General features: G+C 35.2%; 2 protein-coding genes across 6 annotated transcripts; both read right to left on the bottom strand.

Annotated features, from left to right (window-relative positions):
• Positions 1-9,070: 9,070 nt before the first annotated feature.
• Positions 9,071-11,421, bottom strand: LOC143446432 (protein ARV1-like). Its single transcript, XM_076946059.1, has one exon. It carries the CDS (start codon positions 10,308-10,310, stop codon positions 9,501-9,503), a length of 810 nt encoding a protein of 269 aa, XP_076802174.1. The 5' UTR covers positions 10,311-11,421; the 3' UTR covers positions 9,071-9,500.
• Positions 11,422-11,492: 71 nt separating this feature from the next.
• On the bottom strand, positions 11,493-17,504 carry LOC143446431 (DNA mismatch repair protein Mlh3-like). 5 transcript variants are annotated; one of them, XM_076946055.1, is made up of 13 exons: positions 16,386-17,504; positions 15,844-15,916; positions 15,580-15,671; positions 15,334-15,490; positions 14,421-14,667; positions 14,227-14,343; positions 14,085-14,151; positions 13,599-13,650; positions 13,434-13,520; positions 13,090-13,219; positions 12,727-12,900; positions 12,410-12,510; positions 11,493-11,916 (listed from the first exon to the last, which is right to left on the bottom strand). In XM_076946055.1, exons 1-13 carry the CDS (start codon positions 16,826-16,828, stop codon positions 11,626-11,628), a joined length of 2,031 nt encoding a protein of 676 aa, XP_076802170.1. In that variant the 5' UTR covers positions 16,829-17,504; the 3' UTR covers positions 11,493-11,625. The 5 variants fall into 5 exon arrangements, with proteins under 5 accessions (XP_076802170.1, XP_076802169.1, XP_076802168.1 ...); XM_076946054.1 differs by having other exon boundaries at positions 14,421-14,661; positions 15,769-15,916; XM_076946053.1 differs by having other exon boundaries at positions 15,769-15,916.
• Positions 17,505-19,450: the final 1,946 nt, after the last annotated feature.

Genomic DNA, 19,450 nt, shown 5'->3' on the forward strand with positions numbered 1-19,450 from the left:
TGTGAACAATTGGGGTCGTGTTTTGTTCACCTGGCAAAATAGGAACGGTTAAATGGCTTGAAGCGCAAACACTTATAAATTTGTCTAAATAAAGCAATCAAACTGTCTTTTGAACGCGCTGTTATTTACAACTTTTACACGCCCAGCAAAAAACAACATTCCGTTGTCAGCCAGTCGTCCATCAGAAACTTAAGTGGTTGGTGTAATATTGTCAATCGACCATAAGGTTAATAATTATCGAAATAATCACCAAACCGGAGCTGCCTGGATACCCTGAGCAAGTCTTTCGTTGCCTTATTCTAACGAGGAATGACCTTTGAAACGAATTCGTCGCACTGTTTTAATATCTTCACCTTGCCTTCTTTTCATCGTATTCTAAACCGCAGCATGTTATGATCGTCGGAGGTAAAATATATCAGCTTGAGCGAGGGTAATGTACACATTGCGTAATCTTAAGCAAACTAAGCTGAGTCACAGTTAAACTTGCAAATTCCAGTGCAAATGTCTAACTGCGCACTTTTTCTGTAAGTTATTTTATTGTAACTGCAAAAAGTGCGCATAAAATTTCCAAGATCCTCTTAATTTCGTCCTGACTAGACTAAGACTTTTACACGCAGTTCCGTAAGTTTTTAACACGTTCGATAATGGTATATTTGTTCCATGCACATGCCATGTCAGCTGAAAAACTCTATGAAAAACTTGCCCTAGGCCAAAGGTAAATATATCGTTTCTGGCTTTCTGCCGACAAGACTTCCAGGTTTTCCCAAAACGGTTGATTTTGAGATAATTCATTGCGGGGATTTCCCTTAAGCAGAAAACTACCATCTTATTTGCAGAACAGAAATAGAATTAATTCTGTGGCATGATAATAAAATCTGGTTCGCGCCAGTAGAATTAGTAACGGTATAACGAAAATTTACTTCTCAAATAACGTGTTTTTCAATATAACCAACAGAATTAATTAGCTAGCAAGAAGGCCTGTACGAGGTTGAGACGTGTCAAAACAATTCTTCTCCTTGAGTATAATGTGCTTAATTAACAGACACGTGACAGAGCTACTTGATCACAGCATGTACCAACATGATAGTGATTCTTTGAAAAATATTTTAACCTTTTGGAAGTTAAATTACACCATCATTAACCGCCAAGTTTCTCGGACATCAACTTGACAAATAACTTTTAGGATTATATTAAAATGGGCTTTTAAAAGGACTATAGCCAGGGTTGCCATACCGTCCTTATTTCTAAGATTTGTCCTTATTTTGAAGGTCCGTGTCTTAGAAAATATTTTTGTCCTTTTTTCTAAGAAATGTCCTTATTTTCACTTGCGTCCTTATTTTCGTCTTATTTTTAGGGCAGAGGTTCGTATTTTGGGCATTTTGTCACCTTTACGATACCATTTTGTACCAAAGAGATACCAAAATTATGAACATGCAGATAGTGTCTTGTTTTTTTTTGTTTTTTTTTAGGAACATTGGTTGCTTTCTCCTGTTGTACACTGTTTAAGGTGGTATTCGTCTTTCATTTTGTAGTCGTCCTTATTTTTGAGTTGAGACTGATGGCAACCCTGACTATAGCCTATTAGGTTTCATAGCAAACTATATAAAAAGTTGTACGTGTTTTCAAGAACTTGTACAAGTATGTTGCTATACCACATACAAACCACAGCCATGGAAAGCTTTTTTCTTAAAATTAATTTACCTGACAAATATTTCAACAATCTACAAAAAAGAGAAAACCTTACCAAAACTTTAAGGTTAGGAAATTTTTGTTTTCACCTAATAAACTGATGAGAAGCATGTAGCAAAAATGTATCTAGCAGTTTGGACACTAGTTTATCTTGACGCAGTTATTTCTGGCCACGTGGCTGTTTTTGCTGTTTTTTTTTTTGGAACTTTTCTCAGCGATAAATTTGGGCGGTTCTTTTACGCCATGCTGCTGGGAAACAAGAAAACAGATTTTGTTTGACAATACGGCTCACAAGTAGCGGTTAGCCAAGCGAATGGTGTTTCGTGGGAACAGTAAATATAACTCACGTTTGACACACAAAGGAAACCTGTAAATTATGTGCGAAGTTTCGAGCTGTAGATAATATTAGGCCATGAGGAATTTTTGCCAGCATCGCAAATATATGCATACCGCCTCAACTTAGTTCTTTTCTGGATAATAATCACATGTTCTAAACTGCTATAGGTCCTCGCTAAAACGACAAATTCGAAATATTTCTGTAAAATTTCTTTAAAATGGCCTCAACCTTAATAAAATTTCTCTATGAACTACATATACGTCATTTATTACCATGACAGACAAATCTACGAAAAGCTGCCTCCAATCAAGCCAAAAAGAATGCATGGAAGAAACCGGCCGTATATGCTTTTTTGGCTAAGAATTCGGCTGCGGTCTTCGACGTAGCCATCGTGAGTCAGTCAGATCACAAAGAACTATAACTTTGGGCTGCTTTTTTTCTTGCTATGTACTACCAAACTTCTTCATGTTCCCGGCATTACGCGCAGAGCTGGTGCGGAAAAATAATAACAACCAGTGCCGCTTTGTCCGGGACCTCCCCTGATGCAGGTCTATTGATCAGAAATCCAATACCCCTGGGCTCTTTTATTTGCTCGCTTTGTGATTTATTGCCCAGAGTTTGTGGCATTTCTTGACCAAATAAAAACTAAACTGCACAAAAGAATTTCCAGTCTCATATACGCGCTCGGCGTCCCAGAGAAACCCTTGTGTTTAGTTGACATGTTATTTGGGATCCACGAAATTATTCTTGTATTTTTACATCATTTATCTAGAAGCAGATTCTTTATTGTTTGATGCCATTTAATGGACATGGAATTTTAGTCACATTACAGTTAATTAAAATGGCATCTTAACAGAAAAAGATCACTAAAATGATCACATTTCGGGAGTAATATAGAAAAAAGTTTTGGGCTTATCAAAGTTGCATAAAAGCTCATAACCAATAACAAAGATTCCCTTTGATACAATTAAACCAAGCACGATATACAAGACATTCTTATTTGAATTTAAAAAACATATAATGTCGTGGCTAGATTTCAGCAGGCTAGGACCGAAATATATTTTGTCGAAAGAATTTTCTGACGTCAACGCACTGACTCAGCACGAAACCTTGCCTGACGTAAGACAGGCGTTGCCGGCCTACCTGTTTTCAAATACCTCCTAGAAATGGCTGCGAAACGAAAAATGTAACAAAAAGTAAAGACTAACCTTACCTTACCTAACCTTCGCTAAATATCGACAGGGACGAGGATGTTATGTCGAAGCTTGTATTTACAAGCGAGGAAATGGAGATGGAAGTGCCACTCAAAAGCGCTTTTGCGTGAGGAACCGCGTATAAATGAGTGTAAATATGTTTCGGATGACAGCATGGCAACTCGTATCCCGTCGGTAATGCTTCAAGTGTATATAACCGGGCGATACGGCGTAAATGCTGGTAACAAACGAAACAGGATGTGACTAAACATATGTTAGTATTATGTAGATCTTGTCTTACGTGATGTTTTCGAGAAAATGCAGCGCCACGTTCATTTTGCTGACGACGAAAACAAACAGATAAACAAGAAGATCCTGGAAAGTTCTTATTGTGCTCTTCATGTTGTTTCTCGGTAACAATTGACCTTAAAATCAATTCCAATTTTATACACGTGACAATCATTCTATACTTGATACTTGTCTTGTACTCGATTTGTCTTTATAGAGATTAATATGTTTAGACACTCTAAAAAGTAATTTAAAGATTAAATATGTTAACGTAATTTCTGTTACGAAAAACTTACATAACACGATAAAATTTTAATCCAATGTCATTAGTTTTGGCAGAAAATATTCGGAAGAAACAAAAAACTTTTGGGATTTTTACAAATCTTCTTCAAACAGTTACCTGTTATTGGGTATTTATAGAATTAACCACACCCAACTCATGTTGATCAGAATGTAGTGAGCTTTCAGATGTAAGCACTCCACTTTGTATATGTTTTTATTTAGTTGTTGGTGACGTGATATATAGAGTCATGTATTAAGTAAAGTAAAGAAAGTAAAAATCTCACCATAAAAAAACCTTAAATTCTCAAAAGGTGGGAAAGCTACAAGAAGTAACCGTTTTATGCTAACAGCTAACACAGCTTCTAAAGGCTGTTAGCACCATCTTCTGTGGTTGTTTGTCTGTTATTTTATGCCTTCAAGTAAACTTATAAATTCTTCGACGCAACTGTTGTGCCATTTTTAACCTTCGCTATTTTATCCCATGTAATTCCTATGGGACCGGCCAAAAATAAACTGCAAACCACGTAAACGATGAATATAATTCATGCACGTGTCTTTTAGAGAGTCTGTTTCGATCAATTTGTTGAAAATTACAAATTAATTTAATCCCCCATTAGAAGTGCAAGTTGTCTAATAAACGAGATCAGCGATGATTTCAACTTTAATCAAATGAACTGGACACTGTGACTTAAAACGTTTAGTTATGTGGACGAGCAAAAATATCAAAGTATATGCGTGAAATGTTGACATTAACAACGAATATACCTCATTGAAAGTTTTGAGTTAAATTTAAGACCAATTAAACATCTAGAGCAAAATTTCAATATACAGGTCAAGTTCTTTGAGAGACCGCATTTTTTCTCCGTTTTGTGGCAGATAGCTCATGTCTTTCACGCTTAGGCTAAACATAGACAGCGCAATTGGGTTAAGTTATAGGTTAAGGTAACACGCAAGTTGTTCTTTGAATTTAAGTTCAGAACTTTAAAAAAAGATTAAATCCTTGTTGATTAATAGAATTACAAGTTGTTCCATTTCCCTAAAATTGCCTGTTACGTAAGCGAGTAATTATAGACTCCGTGACCATGGCCTCCAAATGTAAGCCTGATGCATAGCTAATTTAATTATGCATAAGTCGGATTACATTAATGTAACTTTAAAGTCTTTGTTGGACTGTCGGGAGTTTGTTTTAGACCTATAAAATTATAAGTTAATGGCGCATTTTTCCATACCCATGCACTATTTTTAAAACAAGCTAAACTTAAGAAACGACGGCACGCTGCTGTGAGTTAGGATATTTAAACAGATGACAACGACGCAGTTGGTTGCATTTACAAAAAACAAAACTTCTAGCTTTTAGTTTAATTTTGATAACAATAGAAATCTCATTTCAGTAAACGATCCTTGTCGAAAATGTGCACTCGATTTTATTGAAATAAACTTGCAAAAGGCTGTTAATGGGCAATTAAATATGAAAGAAGAAATCGCGTTTGCTGATTTCTCGCTGCTTTGCAAAGCTGCAAGCGCTCACAATGATAAAAATAGTTTGTGAAAGTTCACTGGAGTGTAGGGGAATCTAGGAGTTAAAGCACTTTCTTCTTTTTAATCGTGATCATCTGAAATGATAGGACGGTCTGAGTACGTCCGAAAAATAATCTTTCTGCTACAACGCATTGCTACAAATATTTGATATGTTTTCCGTATCAACACTCGATAATTGGAAAGCAATAAACCATTGTCCAGCCAACCGAGGTTTATGAAGAAAACTAGCTCTAACTTATACTAAATGCAAGAACAAGCTGAAAATGATAGGCTTAATGTGGCCTCGGATGTTAAGCGTCTATCAACATTTGTAGCCTGCATTAGTCTAATTATATTACAAAGAAAGTTTCCCCCGGGCTTGAACAAAGATTATCCATAAATTACATTGCAAATGAACCCGATAATTAGATAATTGTATCTGATAAATGCTGTATCTGCAGTTCATTTTTTTCTAAAAATTCTATTTAACTTAAGTTAGTTATCTTTACACCCTATCTGATCTTGCAGCAGTAATTACTATTTATAGGTAAAATGGTTTTCTTGCTGATTATCATCACATCATTACACATCATCGAATATAGGCTACCTGTGTTTTTCAAAGACTCTCAACTACCCAAAGATGGCATATTTGGACTATTGAGTGTTTTGACATGAAGCAACGAACGACATAAAAACGTGTAAACATTATCAGATGCACACAAAGTATTTCTAAAAAAACTGACTGAGGTATATTGAAACGTCTACAGCTAATCATCATATTCTAGGATTAAACAAGCTGTTGTCGTCAGATTACATAACCACCCGGTGGGGCATAACCCTAAATCGTAAAATTAACTCTATAATTCCATTGTCTGCCATTTTTGTCTATTAATTCAGCATTTGTCAAATGGCAATCGTCTTGGTGTGTATTGTCACTTATTATTTTAAATTTTTAATGCGCTGTGCTACACTGAAATGAGGCAAACGTGAGCAATCCATTCTTACGATAAGCTACTATATAGGTGGACAACTAGGGAAACTTTCAAAATTATTGCACATTGCTTACATGCAATAATTGCAGAAGCATAGTTCACGGATCTGTCAACTGATTTTTTGTATATATTTGGATCTTAGATATATAGCCATTACTTCTCCTAGACGCGTTTATAAACGGCATCATCGCTCATTTCCTTATCGATAGAGGAAATAGAAATACGGAAATAACTGCAGCTGTTGTTACATATACTATCCCATATTTATCCGATCGTTAACAAAATTAGAAGTTCCTGACTTTAAAGATTATAGTTTTTATATAAAACATCTGCTTATATTAAGGTAACTATGTCAGGAACATGAACATATGTGACATGTCTTTCAACAGCACAAAAGATTTAAAGAAAGTGTTGAGAATGTTAAAGATGTATTGCGGTTCACCTGATTTTCGACCATTTTGCATTTTTTGACATTAAAAGCATTATAATCAAGGTTAAGTTTTAGCCGAAAGGCCAGTGAGTAAGCCAACATGTGTATAAAACACTTTTGCATCGACTAATTAATTTAAGAGAGGTTTGTAGAAAGTCAGTTTCCACCATGGAAGTCAGTTCCCAATTTACCATGTTTTGGAAAGTTCACATCAAATCGTGTTTTCATACTTAAAACACCTTTATATATTCAACATGTTCTCAAATAGCAAAATAATTATAATCTCGCTTAAGTCTAAACAAAAAGGAAACTCAGATGTTCGCTCAAAAAGTGTTTTAACGTCTTTAGCAATATTTTTAACTTTGATCACTTGTATTTCTGCGTAAGTTTGACTGGAACAGATGTGGTTTTCGATGCGACTTTGCGAAAACAACTTCTCAAAGCGACTGAGTCCTATATGACATCACCGTTATGAAATGAAGACGAAACAAAGAGGCCTGCTTTTCCGCCGCCAGCTAAAATAATGATTTAGCATCAGGTATACGTGATTTTTCCGATTAATTATGCCGCAAAACGTCACAAATATATCTTGAATCATGTCGTTAGTCGGATGATCGTGACCAAGCTTTGCCAAGGGCCAGAAGCTGAGGTCGCCCAAATCGGTAATCTTGTTTTTCAAAACGTACAAAAACAGGATACTTTCAAAGAAATTCAATTTTCCCATCAGATAAACTTTTCAAAGAACTTTTTCCTAGAACAACGATAAAACAATCTCGCTTTTTGCTGGAATGCTTATTGGTTTATAGAAATCTATTTTGGCTACATTAAAAAAACACATAGCTTTATCAAATTGTAACGGGCTATATAACCTCAAGCGAATGTGTACACGCATTGGTGCACGGATTAATTCGAAAATGTTTGTTTGCTCAAAAGCTCTGCGCAGCAAGGTGGAAGTTAGAACATGAACATTGTATCTCATGTATTAGATAAGGGCATATCTTGCTTTTTGCGAAACATATTTCAAGAGATCCGGTTTATTTACATTTGTCCAATTACAGTAGCCTAATATAAGATGTGTTGGGTATAAAGTTACGACCAAAAATTTTTACTTTCATTCAGATAAAACAACCCAGTGAAGCATATTTCGTTTAGAACTTAAATCGATTTTTTGTTGTGCAAGGGTTACAGGCCTACCAATAGAAAATAAATCGGAATTTTAATCAGATTTATTCACGCATTTCAGAACCATCTGCGATATTGCAATACAAAGGAGTTACGCATTTTTAAGAAAGTAAAAATTTAAACAAAAGTCATCGAGATAAATGAGAGGAAATGTCGAAGACCATCATTCGTCAATCATTGCCCCATTTTGTTTAAATGATCCATAAAATTCCCTATCTCACATTGTCCACAACACAACTTTTCCTGTCACGGGTTTTTGAATTCGTTTGCATTGTTTTGCAAATGGTTTATTTGGAGAAGGTAGGCTAAATATATGCCGGACCATTTGTGGTTATTGCTCGCTGCGAATTTAGTCCTTCTCATATAACTTGTCATAACATGCTTTATTAAGTTATTTATTGATGCCCTATTTAATACTTATCGACTAATGTAATAGGCCTATACTGAAAGACTGTGCAGTAAACCCGGCTTGATAGTAGAAACGGTTTATACAGAAAATCGCTTATAAAAGCAGTTTCCGCTGATATGCAGAACGAACGATGGTTTCTCTTTTATAAATTCACCGCTTATTGGGGCAACTTGACACGAGGCGACACGTTTTCGGCAGAAGAATAGCCCATGCTGTCGCAGTATGATAGGGATTGATGGCGTTTTTGGCCATGCAACCAAAGCAAAGGCAGTCAAAAAAATGAGCGGTTTAAAATTGGTGATAACTCTTCATCACTGCTCTTATATACTGTATTACGCCATTACTATTCACATTCAAATTAGAACTTTTCCGCTCGATATATTTTGATAGAAACTTCTATGGAACCAGTCGCTACCAGGCAAAGCTGTAAATTGCATTGACATTACGCTCCACGGCGCGTAAAGCTAAACAGGTATAATTTACGTAACTCTACAACGACTTGGAAACGTCTAAGTCTTCTATTCAGATTAAAACGCCTGAACAAGTGTGTTATATCGTGGAAAATTATATCACAGTTAACTTTAGGTAATCACCAATTGACACTCAGCAGAAAAAGTTTCGTGCTTTCTGAAAAAAGCATCACCATGGGCATAACACAAAAAATTGGGCAATGTGCCTTAATAAATTTAATTAATTAGCTCTAACACATCCAAAGACAAAGTGCGTGCTGTTAATATTTTGCAGATGCTTGCTTGAACCAAAAACAATCATTATATTTATCGGCTGATACATAACCTTTCGAATACATTTCAAGCGTTAGCTTTTCCGAACTCTCTGCTGCCTTACAGCGGTAACCAGTAAAATATATCACAGTTTTTGCTTCAAACAACTGTTTGATATTATGGCATTATACTAACTAAATACTTTGTAGTCACAAACTTCTGTTCCATGTGCATAAACTTTGTGAAAGGTTTTAAAATTTTATCAAGTGGCAGAAACAAGTAAATAAAAAACTAAACTGAAACTTAAATAGCTGGGGAATGAAATAATTTTAAACAACTGGTGTATTCAACAACTTCAGTCTAAAGTCATTTTCATAATAAAAATGTTTTAGTCCAGCAAATTATTTGAATTTAATTATTCGCCTGAAATATATGTTAACAATGAAAGGTTTTATGACTTAAAACAAATCCAAAGAACGCAGCCACATATCAATTGGGTGAATGAAAGAAATTCCAAAAACATTTGATAACACTATAATAAATATACCCTTCACCAATGAGCAATTAACAATCAAGCTGAAAGCCAAAGAACTACAAAGCATGACATAAAATATAATCATTTGCAGATACAACGGGCTTTCTCCTTGTGCCCATATTATAGCTGGGATAAACAATAATTTTCCTGCTCCAGACAAAAGTAGGCACCTAATTATTTCCATCGAAGTGGGCTTTTCCATAAAACCAAGTCGCATTTTTTTCCATGTAAGTCCATTAAATAGCTTGCATTTTACCATAAGATAATTGAAAAATAAAACAAAAAGGAGATATGCCATCAGTTCTAGGCCCGACACAAATGATAAAACATACAGCTCGACTTGTTTTGCAGCTTGAAATACAAAGTCATCATCATTCATTGATTTATTTGGATTAAACTCGTTTAACGAAGATGATGTGATCAGCTTCATGTAACCATTGCAAAATAAACATATCACTGCGATTTTCCAATGAAGATAAGTTGTTTCCTGATTAATCAAAACATGACGCCAAACAGGCTTACTAAGAAGAAGCAAATCAAGCAGTTGAAGGGTTACATCATGTTCAATATATCTGTCCACTGGTTCTTTGCATTTCTTGCAATGTTCTATTCTTACGTTTCCACTGCCAGGAAAAGTGGAATAGAGTTTATCTGAAGGAGCTTCACACTCCACACAGACATATTTCCCTTTATCTTGAGAAGAACTTTCTTCTACATTAGATGCTGCTGACATTTTGTCTATGATACACAACAGTTCTACAATAATAGTTCATATGTCAAAATGAAAGTTACAATCCACAAACAGTGCTCCCTTTTATAAATAGTAATTTTAGTACCCCAGTATACATATTATCTTCTTACTTGGAAAAAATATAATACAGTTAAAAGTTACAATAGCAACTAGCAAAGGTGCAACCCCTTAGGCCCCAATCCTAAACTTGGTAAGCAATCATTTCAATATTAAAATGATATAAAACTAACCTTGAAGATTTTAACTTGATATAAAGTAGGTCATAAACTATTTAATGCAGCCTACATATTTTAATATTTAATAAAAATTGTGGTGCACACATGAGACTTGTCAAAGTGCACGTGAAACGTTTATGGTAATCAGGGACCTATTTTGCTAGAAAACTTTGGAAGGGAAAACTCGGTGTGATATGCATTGGCAGTTACAGAATACAGTTCCAATTATGATAAACTATAATCTTAATTGATCAAAAATTGGGGGGATATGTCCCTGTACCCTGATTGGAAAGTGTGTTGAGTAAGGTTGAAATTAATTGCGTAAGTAATAATTATTGTTTCATCTTGTTGCACGGCGATTTCTCACCAATAACAGCAAACTTTCCAACCTGGGAGTAAACAAAAAGTTAAATTTTGTGACATTGTTGTAACTATAAAGTTAAGTTATTAAGTTAGCAAGGAATCGGAAAAACAGTTTTACAGGGATATATATAGTTAAGTATACACTATTTTTCCTGAACATTGAAGTAGTAACAGCCTAAAATGTGTTAAGTTAAGTATAACAGTAGCCTACAGCTGTAATGCAGTAAAGTTGAAATAGACCAGCGGTTTTTCGATATTATTACTCATTCTTCGGGTTTAGTGCAGAAGTGCACAACCAAATGACGTCTTAATTTTGGAATTGGTGTTCTAGTATAATAATGCATGACGTGGTTGTGCACTCGTATACTAGACCCCAAGTACCCTAGGCTAGTATCCTCGATTGTTGGCAATCAATAGCTGAAACAAGGAAGTCAAGACCAGTATGGAATCTAAGTTTTTTGTGAACCGGACAGCGTAATCTTCTATGACTGGTTTGCACCAGTATGCAAAGACGTCTAGACCTGGATGTAGCGTATTTGTAAATCAGATCCCTACAAAAATTCCCCTAATTAACTACTGAATTTCTCAGGGAACAGTTTACATACGGTAACTTTTTATTGTGGCAAACTTGCAATACCCACAACAATATAAGATATCAATGGGCGTATTGACAAACTAATAACACAAGACGCAAAAGCAATTTTCTTCAACAAATGCTTTTAATTTTGTAAAAAATTAGCTTCTGCCTGTGTAACAGCGAGGAATAATTTCTTAACATTAATTTGTTCTGCAGGTATTTCTTCTGGAAGTTCTAGCATAGGATAAATGGATGGTCTTCCATGAGCACACTGGAAGGGAAGTTTACAGCCGCCTAGATCTTGTAAAAGCTTGGAGCATTGTTCTTTCGTAAGTGGATCACCAAATTTTATTGCCCCATGACAAGCCTTTGAGCATAAAATGTTGAATAATATTGGAGACATGGTAACACCAACTGGACCTCTTGCCAATGTCTAAAAAAAACTTAAGCATTATATTTATCAATGCCAATTAGTATACCTGCATTGAACTTAATAAAAAGTGTTAGAATGATTATTAGTTTATTAATTCTGCTTGAAATACTGCAAATGGTATGGCATAGCAACGAAATATAGAACCGTGCACTAAGAAATCTATTACGACTTAAACCCAGAGATGATTACTCAATTATCACGCTTGTCTGCCAGCATTTTTCAAGTAAATACTGTGAACATACATTTTTATTGGATTGTTCAGTTTATTTGGTCTTGTCTGAATTGAGAACTGTTTAACAAAAACCACTGATCGAGTGCAAGTGTTATGAATACCCCACCCAAAGGTATTGTAAAAATAGTGTAGCAATGCTAAACACATAACACGATTTGTATAATTAAAAAACTGGTGCTCTACCCACTACAATACTGTACTGCACTATTGAGCCAATAGTATAATGTTATGTCAACCATTTTTATCAAACCTTCCCAGAACCTGAATTCGTTCTTGGACCAGCTCATGAACCACAGTTTCCAGATTCGGGTGCCCACTTTGATAATCGTTCATGAGAAACTTTGGTATTCTTGTAATTGTTACTGAAAACATTTAAAATTTGTCGACAGTATAACATATGTATTAGCAACATTTAGAATTTTTCATAAATAAAGTATGTAGCTAACCACTGAAGCATACTTTGTAGCAGGATGTCAATAAATGCACGATATTTATTAAGATTGCATGAATAATATAGTTTGCTAATTTTACATGATATGCCTTTTAGAACTCACATGACATAACAACTGATAACTCACATTCCGTTCTTTTGCCATGGTGGCTGTGAATAGTGAAATCGATTCCCGAGTTAGCAAAGACTTGTATGTTTTCAGTGAGGTGTCTTGTTTCAATATCATCCAATTTGAGAGTAAGAGTTCTTTTTAGTGCAACAGATGAAACTTTCTTACTTCCATCACAGTCACTTAATTCATCTGCATTTTTTGATATGTAGCATCCTATAAGCTAACGTTACGCAATGTGTATCTACAGTTTGCAACATAACGCAATACCTCATATATGAACAAAAACTGTATAGTTCAAAAATGATCAAGGGCAACGCATGGTATACAACTAAAACCTAGTCTCACGGATCATAAAATAGTTAAGAAATAATGGTTTACTCTTGAGGTAGGATTCAAGTCTTATTCTCTCATGCACTGCATGCTGATCAAAAAGAAGAAGTAACCTTTGACTGGGGGAAGAAGATTTGGCGTGGCATGCAATAAACTTGTTGTCAACCTGCCCTATAACCTATTGTGTTTATAAAATTAAGTGATAGCAAGGTTTTAATTATGCTAATAGATTAACAGTAATAATTCAAACAGCTTATTTTAAACTCTTTGTGGTGTTAACATGTTTCAGGAAAAAGTTTCCTTCTTTTTTGATTAAAAAAGCGCTTCAAGCTACTCATTAAATGTTATACAATACAAGTAAGCAGAGTTAACTTAAGTAAAACATTACTAACTTGTAGACTCTGAAACATTTCCTTGGGCAACTTTAACTCTATTTCATTTTTCATGAATTTTTTGTTGCACATGCATCTGGCATTGAGCTAATTTTAGCAAATACATCATGATAAGAATCGAAAAGCTGGGTTTAAGATGACATAAAATACCAAAAAAAAACAAACCTTAGGACAAACTGGAGGAACAAACACCATTTTCTTGGAAAATTCCTTATTTCTACAAAAGTATGTTCATGTTGTTTAGGTAACCTGGTAAATACATATTGCAACCACAGATAAAGTTACTATGTCGATGGTCATAGCCATACACTGTATTCATTATGCTCATCATAGAAAACTTACACATGTTGCATGTTTTGTTTTTTTGTGCTAACTAGTTTAAATTCTTTTATCCAGTAATTCGATCACTAATTTGAAATGATGATATTAACTAAACAACTTCATAGAACAACCAAACCTGTTTGAAAAGTTTTAAACCATTGCCATAAAATAAAATGGATTTTTTTATGGCCTAACTCATAGGCATAAGCAAAAAATTTTTAATGGGAGATATTTATGAGGTTCAAGAATTTTACCCCCCGAACAGTCCCCTTACATATGTCAATAGCCTAATTGCATCTAGAATCTAAATAAAACCAATTAACCTATTACCTTGACACACTGTCAATGAACTGAAATCCAATAGACGTTTTTTCTTTTTTGCCCTTCGTAGAGTTTCCTAGAATAAATATCAAACATTAACAGCCCATATAAATAACCTACCAAATATCAACTTTTGGGCATGGTAAGTTGCCTTGAGTCAACTGTGTGTTATTTTGTCGTTTCAGGCATGGCTTATCTCTTCTGACACATCCAGTTTTCACATTTATGTAAATTTTACCAAACTTTGCATCAGCCTGTTCAATCCAATCTGAAAAAATTGAAACAGTTTTTCTGAAAGAAACTTTATATAAAAAAATGTGTTAAGCCCTTAACGTATTCTTCAACCTGGTCCCAGTTTGTAATTATCATTATTTCTTGCTCCCATCTTCTTTTCTTTGGCAGACTTTAAATTGGAGTCCTGACCCATTACACGAGAAGAATCTGGAGCATTGTTAGAAAATTCTCCAGTGTGACCAGTTGTGCTTTTGTCTACCTTTGTTTCAGCGAAGGAGTTTCTTTCAGCTTTTCTTCCCATCATACATACAAAGTCAACAGCAGAGTCAAAGGTTGTCCCATTGGTTTGAAACTGCACCTGACAAATGTCCACAGTACAATACAATGCCAAGAGAACGTATGCAGTAAACAGTCATTAACATAACCTTGCAAGTAACTCCATTGGCCCACCAGATTTGCCTGTTAAATTACTTGTAAACAACCAATAATAACTCAAAGCTCGTTAATTCAAAAGTTTAGTTAACTTATAATGTATTGTGGTCCGTAGGGCATAAAAAAGGCCCATTATACATGGAAGTTGTGGAGAAATCAAAATAAAGCCTGCTACCTGGGCATTAGTCAAAACATTATTCATTATAACATAAAATCGATAGTGATTCGATTTTGTATTGGGTTGACATTTTAATTTTTTATCCCAGGTGTAAAGTGATTTCTTCGAAGATTAGTTGAAGAAACTTGATTGGCCTTACTAAGTAAACAACATAATTATCTATTTCACATTTCATATTTTAGGAATCACAATAAAATGTATAAAAAGTGCTATGTAACAAAAACACATGCCCATTGATCCCCATTACGACATATCTGTCATTGCTGAGTCTCGTTGTCATGAATATTCTGGCCCAATTTTACAACTTGAAACAGTTCGAGGTGATTTCAACGGCCTCTTCAACATCGAGTTAACGAGCTTCTATTGTATCATATATATAACTAAACATTATGAGTTCCTTAAATTAAATCTTACATTGTCTCCTTCTTTATAGGATTGTGAGAAGCTTTTTGCTTTGGATTCATCAGTATTAAGATTATCCATAATAGATTGCACAGCAAAGAGTATAGGGTGCCAATCACAAAATTCGATACCTGTTTCCTGATCCTTTACGTAGTCTGCAGGATCACACCTTAATAAATATTTTACCAACAAGCATTCAAATTTTGAATTTACCTGCTTGATTTAAGTGTCTAAAATAGGAATTACGGAATAACTTACTGAATCAAAATCATGTAGACCAGATGCGAATTATGGTCTTCTTGTGATCGTTTCTTCTTTTGCATATCTTTCATCAATTGATGAATTTTAGTCTATTAAAGTGTTAGAAATAGACGAAATGTATGTTTCCCAGAAAAGTAATGTGACATATACCAAATATAACACGCTAAATAGTTGACAGTGTAATACATTAAAAATTAATTTTTTGTTGATATAAACAAACTGCAAAGATTTGCTATGATGTAAAGTTTTGCTGATATAAACATTAATTTCCATCCCGTTTGTAGTTTTTGCAGTCTTTTCAAAGTGGAAGGTTGAACCAAATAGTTGAGTAAACCTGTGACAAATGCTTTAATGGTGTATTCACTGCAACAAACAACTTTAACTTAAATGTACTGAAAAGCATATCGAATAAAAACAACTCTACCATCAATGCAAAGGTTTGTTGGGTCTAGTACACGAGTGAACAATAGCGCATCAAAAAGAAGGCAAGCGGTTTGGTGGCCGTTCTAACACCAGTAACTTTTTTATTTTCTCATATTATTTCATAATGCACATTTTTGCCCTCGAGACCTTGCCACATTTGCCCGTCTGATTAGTGAAAATTGTTACCATAACTTCTACTAATATGTTCGTGGTCACCTGCATTAGCACTATTTTTCGTCCCACACATTAAAGGTGATAAATAAAAAAATGAATGAAAAAATCACTTTGTTACACTACTTTGTTCACTTTGTTACACTACTTAGTCACTTTGATATGATTGTAAACTTGTACACTAGGCACGTTTTAGGAATGATACTTACCTTGAGAGTATATCTATGTCACGCACTATGCGCCTCTTGAAGTTACTTCTCACTTCAATTAAATTAAATAATATGTGAGGATGGACTAAAGCAATTTGGTTGAGAATGAATTGAATTTTCTCCAGTTCAGTATTTGGAACAATCGATGCTCTTCTAACTGGCATTGTTGAAAAAAGATCCTGTACTGTCACTGATGAGCCATGTCCCCTGTTCTTTGAATTGTTATCCAAGCATATAGTATCCCCAGTTTTGTTAAATTTGTTTACAGTCTTTGTGTACACCTGGCCGTTAGTACATGTAGTAATTTGAAGATGTGATGACAAGTTAGCCATGCTTGACAATGCTTCACCCTTTCTCCCAAAATACAAGGGCTTTTTACTATCATGTGGAACATTTTCTTTGTTTGTTGAATATCTGACTCCTGCAAAAGCGTTTCTCGGCATATAATATTGTGGCCAAAATGGATTACTTACAGTATAGCCTACTTATTTAGATCATGCTACTGCTTGGTTATATTTTGATTGTCATAAAAGGTCTAAATGCAAAAAATGCACAACTATGTGATGCATTTGTATACTAGGCTAGACCTCTGCTACCAAAACTGTCATGTTATTCGGTAATGGTTGTGCACCTCTGCATCACACTGGCTCAAAAAGTCATATAGTCTAGCTCAGGGATGTCCAACCTGCGATCTACAGAAAACTTCGTGGGAAAAACTAGTCCGCAGAGAAAGAAAAACTTGGCGTCTCCTTTTTTGGAGACACCAATTAGACCCGGTGTGCAATGCCGTTTTGAAAACAAATCTCGATTGTGCTCTTGTCATACTCTGCAGTCTGGTGTACCGTTATGTTGTGCTTAGTCATCCTAGGATTAAAACATCCTTTATTTGGCCCTTGAAAGCAAAAAAGGTTGGACACTCCTGGCCTAGCCTATAAATCATGAAATAAAATGGCCTAATTTATACGAAGTTACTATTTTCACCATGTCTATAGGTCACACACCCTGTTGTTAAAGATATGTGGTTAAGTTAGGAGAATGGGTATGCAAAAAGTTGATTTTAGCTATTTAAGGTTTCATTGGAGTTAAGTTATGTTACGGTTAGAAGAAACTGAAAAAATAGCTTATCACTTTCCTGCAAGTTTTAAACTCTCCATCGAAAATCCACAGCCATTATCTGTAATTTTTACCGACAATTTAGACAAATCCAACTTTATTGCAACATCTGTAGCGCCAGCATCAATACTGTTTTCAAGCAACTCTTCCACACATTGCCACAGACTTGTGATAGCCAGGGTACTTCTAAGTTTCAAATATACGTCCTGGCTGTAACGTTGCAATTTCTCCATTGATGAATTTTTTTCTAGAGTTTGATGACCACCAGGCCACAACAGGACAGCTACAAGCTTAGACTATAATCTTTTCTCTTTGCAAAGCAGACGACCTGGAATGACAACTTCAAAAATTTGTTCAACAGAGTTTCTGGTGATTTATAGAAATCTTAGTCCAAAAGATTTTCGACAAGCGAGCAACAGAAATTTCAGGTTAGAAAAATTACACGAACTGCAAAAACAAGTGTTAACATAAAATTCGTAAGCTTTACTTCGATAAGGCATCTTATACGAATTACTTTTGTCCGAAGAACGCTTCATTGGCTGCACGATCGGTGGTGGCTCTTCAACCCGAATTTGTGTGGACGTTGTCGTCGATCGTTTGTGGTGCAGGTTTGCGTCGGTGTTGACGTTGCTTACTAATGATGTTGACCCTTTCTAAAGGTTTCAGGTCGGGCTGATGCTGACAAAGTCGTGTTGATTGACGATTGCCCGTTGCCGGTTGGTTTGTATCATTTGCAGCACTTTGTGCATTTTCTAGCCGACTCTCCAAACTTTCGATAGTAATAGCATAGTTTCGATATACGCTGCTGCTTGTAGATGGTGGGAGAGTTGTCATGTGGATTTTGAAATCATGTTAATTTCACATGTTCCTTGATTCCTCTAACCCCTTGGCTGCACAAATATATGAGGCGAGTGGATCGCAAACGGTTGACTACGACGTTGTTTGCGTATCCTGTGGAATCCCTGATTATCATGGCGTTGAATGCGCAACACTTCGTGATCCAAGCAAATACAAACTTTTATTTGCTGTTGCATGTGAAGTTCGTTTAAGATTTTACATGTAAAAGAAGGCTGCAAATTAAATGATTCGGAAACGCATAACTTCCAAAAGATATGTATCAGAGCTGTTAGATACTGTTGGCAAGTACTCTTTGGTGAAGTATTTTGATACTTCTCATTCTTTGCAAAGTGTTATGTCTGAAATTTTTTATTTTCAGCCAATCCAAGGATTTGCTCTTCGCAATGTAGAACATTCTGTGCAGGGAATATACTACTTTCTGCATATGTATGAAAATTCCATTGAGTTATTTCAGCAGGAAGTGTTAAAGCGATGAAACTGATATGTCTTACACTGAAAAGCTGGTTTACTTGAAGTTCAGAATTGGCCATGCTTTATAACAAATGAAGAAATATGCCAAAGCAGAAGAAGAATTTCAAGATTTGCTTGAAATTTTACAAAAAATACCAAGGGATTCAAATAAGGAGTAAACGTGTTTAAAATGCCACCAGTTACTTGCAAAATGTCTTGTTGATTGTACAAGATTTGATGAAGCTTTAACTCATTTCATTTACCACTACACAGCAGCAGTTGCAAATGACACAATAAATATCACAGATATTAATAACTATGGAGTGGGCGTACTAAAAGTTACAAGATATCATGGTGCAATGGCACAGTTTGAAAATGCTCTTAATGAAGCTAGGAAAAGTAACCAGAACAAATGCGACAAAAACAATGCACTTTTTGTTTACAACAAAGGGCGATGTCACTATGAAAAAAAGGATTTTCATCATGCTCTTGAACAATTTGAAGAGTCTCTGAATATAAGAAAGAAGGGTCCTGACTATGAAAATGACCAAAATCTTGGCTTGACTGTTGTTTTTTGTTGTTGTTGTTGTTGTTGATTGTTCTTGACGTTGTTTTCTTTGCCTTGAAAAGTTTGAGCAAGCCGA

Source organism: Clavelina lepadiformis, chromosome 2, assembly GCF_947623445.1.
Source record: "Clavelina lepadiformis chromosome 2, kaClaLepa1.1, whole genome shotgun sequence".
Lineage (NCBI taxonomy): Eukaryota > Metazoa > Chordata > Ascidiacea > Aplousobranchia > Clavelinidae > Clavelina > Clavelina lepadiformis.

Bases quoted from the DNA above. Each gene is read 5' to 3' on its own strand.
- LOC143446431 (XM_076946053.1), bottom strand. From the start codon at position 16,828: ATGCCGAGAAACGCTTTTGCAGGAGTCAGATATTCAACAAACAAAGAA. The intron at 14,152-14,226 runs GCAACTTACCAT...TATTTATTCTAG, and splicing joins TAACACACAGTTGACTCAAG to GAAACTCTACGAAGGGCAAA. The intron at 13,651-14,084 runs GTAATAGGTTAA...ATACTTTTGTAG, and splicing joins TTCATTGACAGTGTGTCAAG to AAATAAGGAATTTTCCAAGA.
- LOC143446432 (XM_076946059.1), bottom strand. From the start codon at position 10,310: ATGTCAGCAGCATCTAATGTAGAAGAAAGTTCTTCTCAAGATAAAGGG.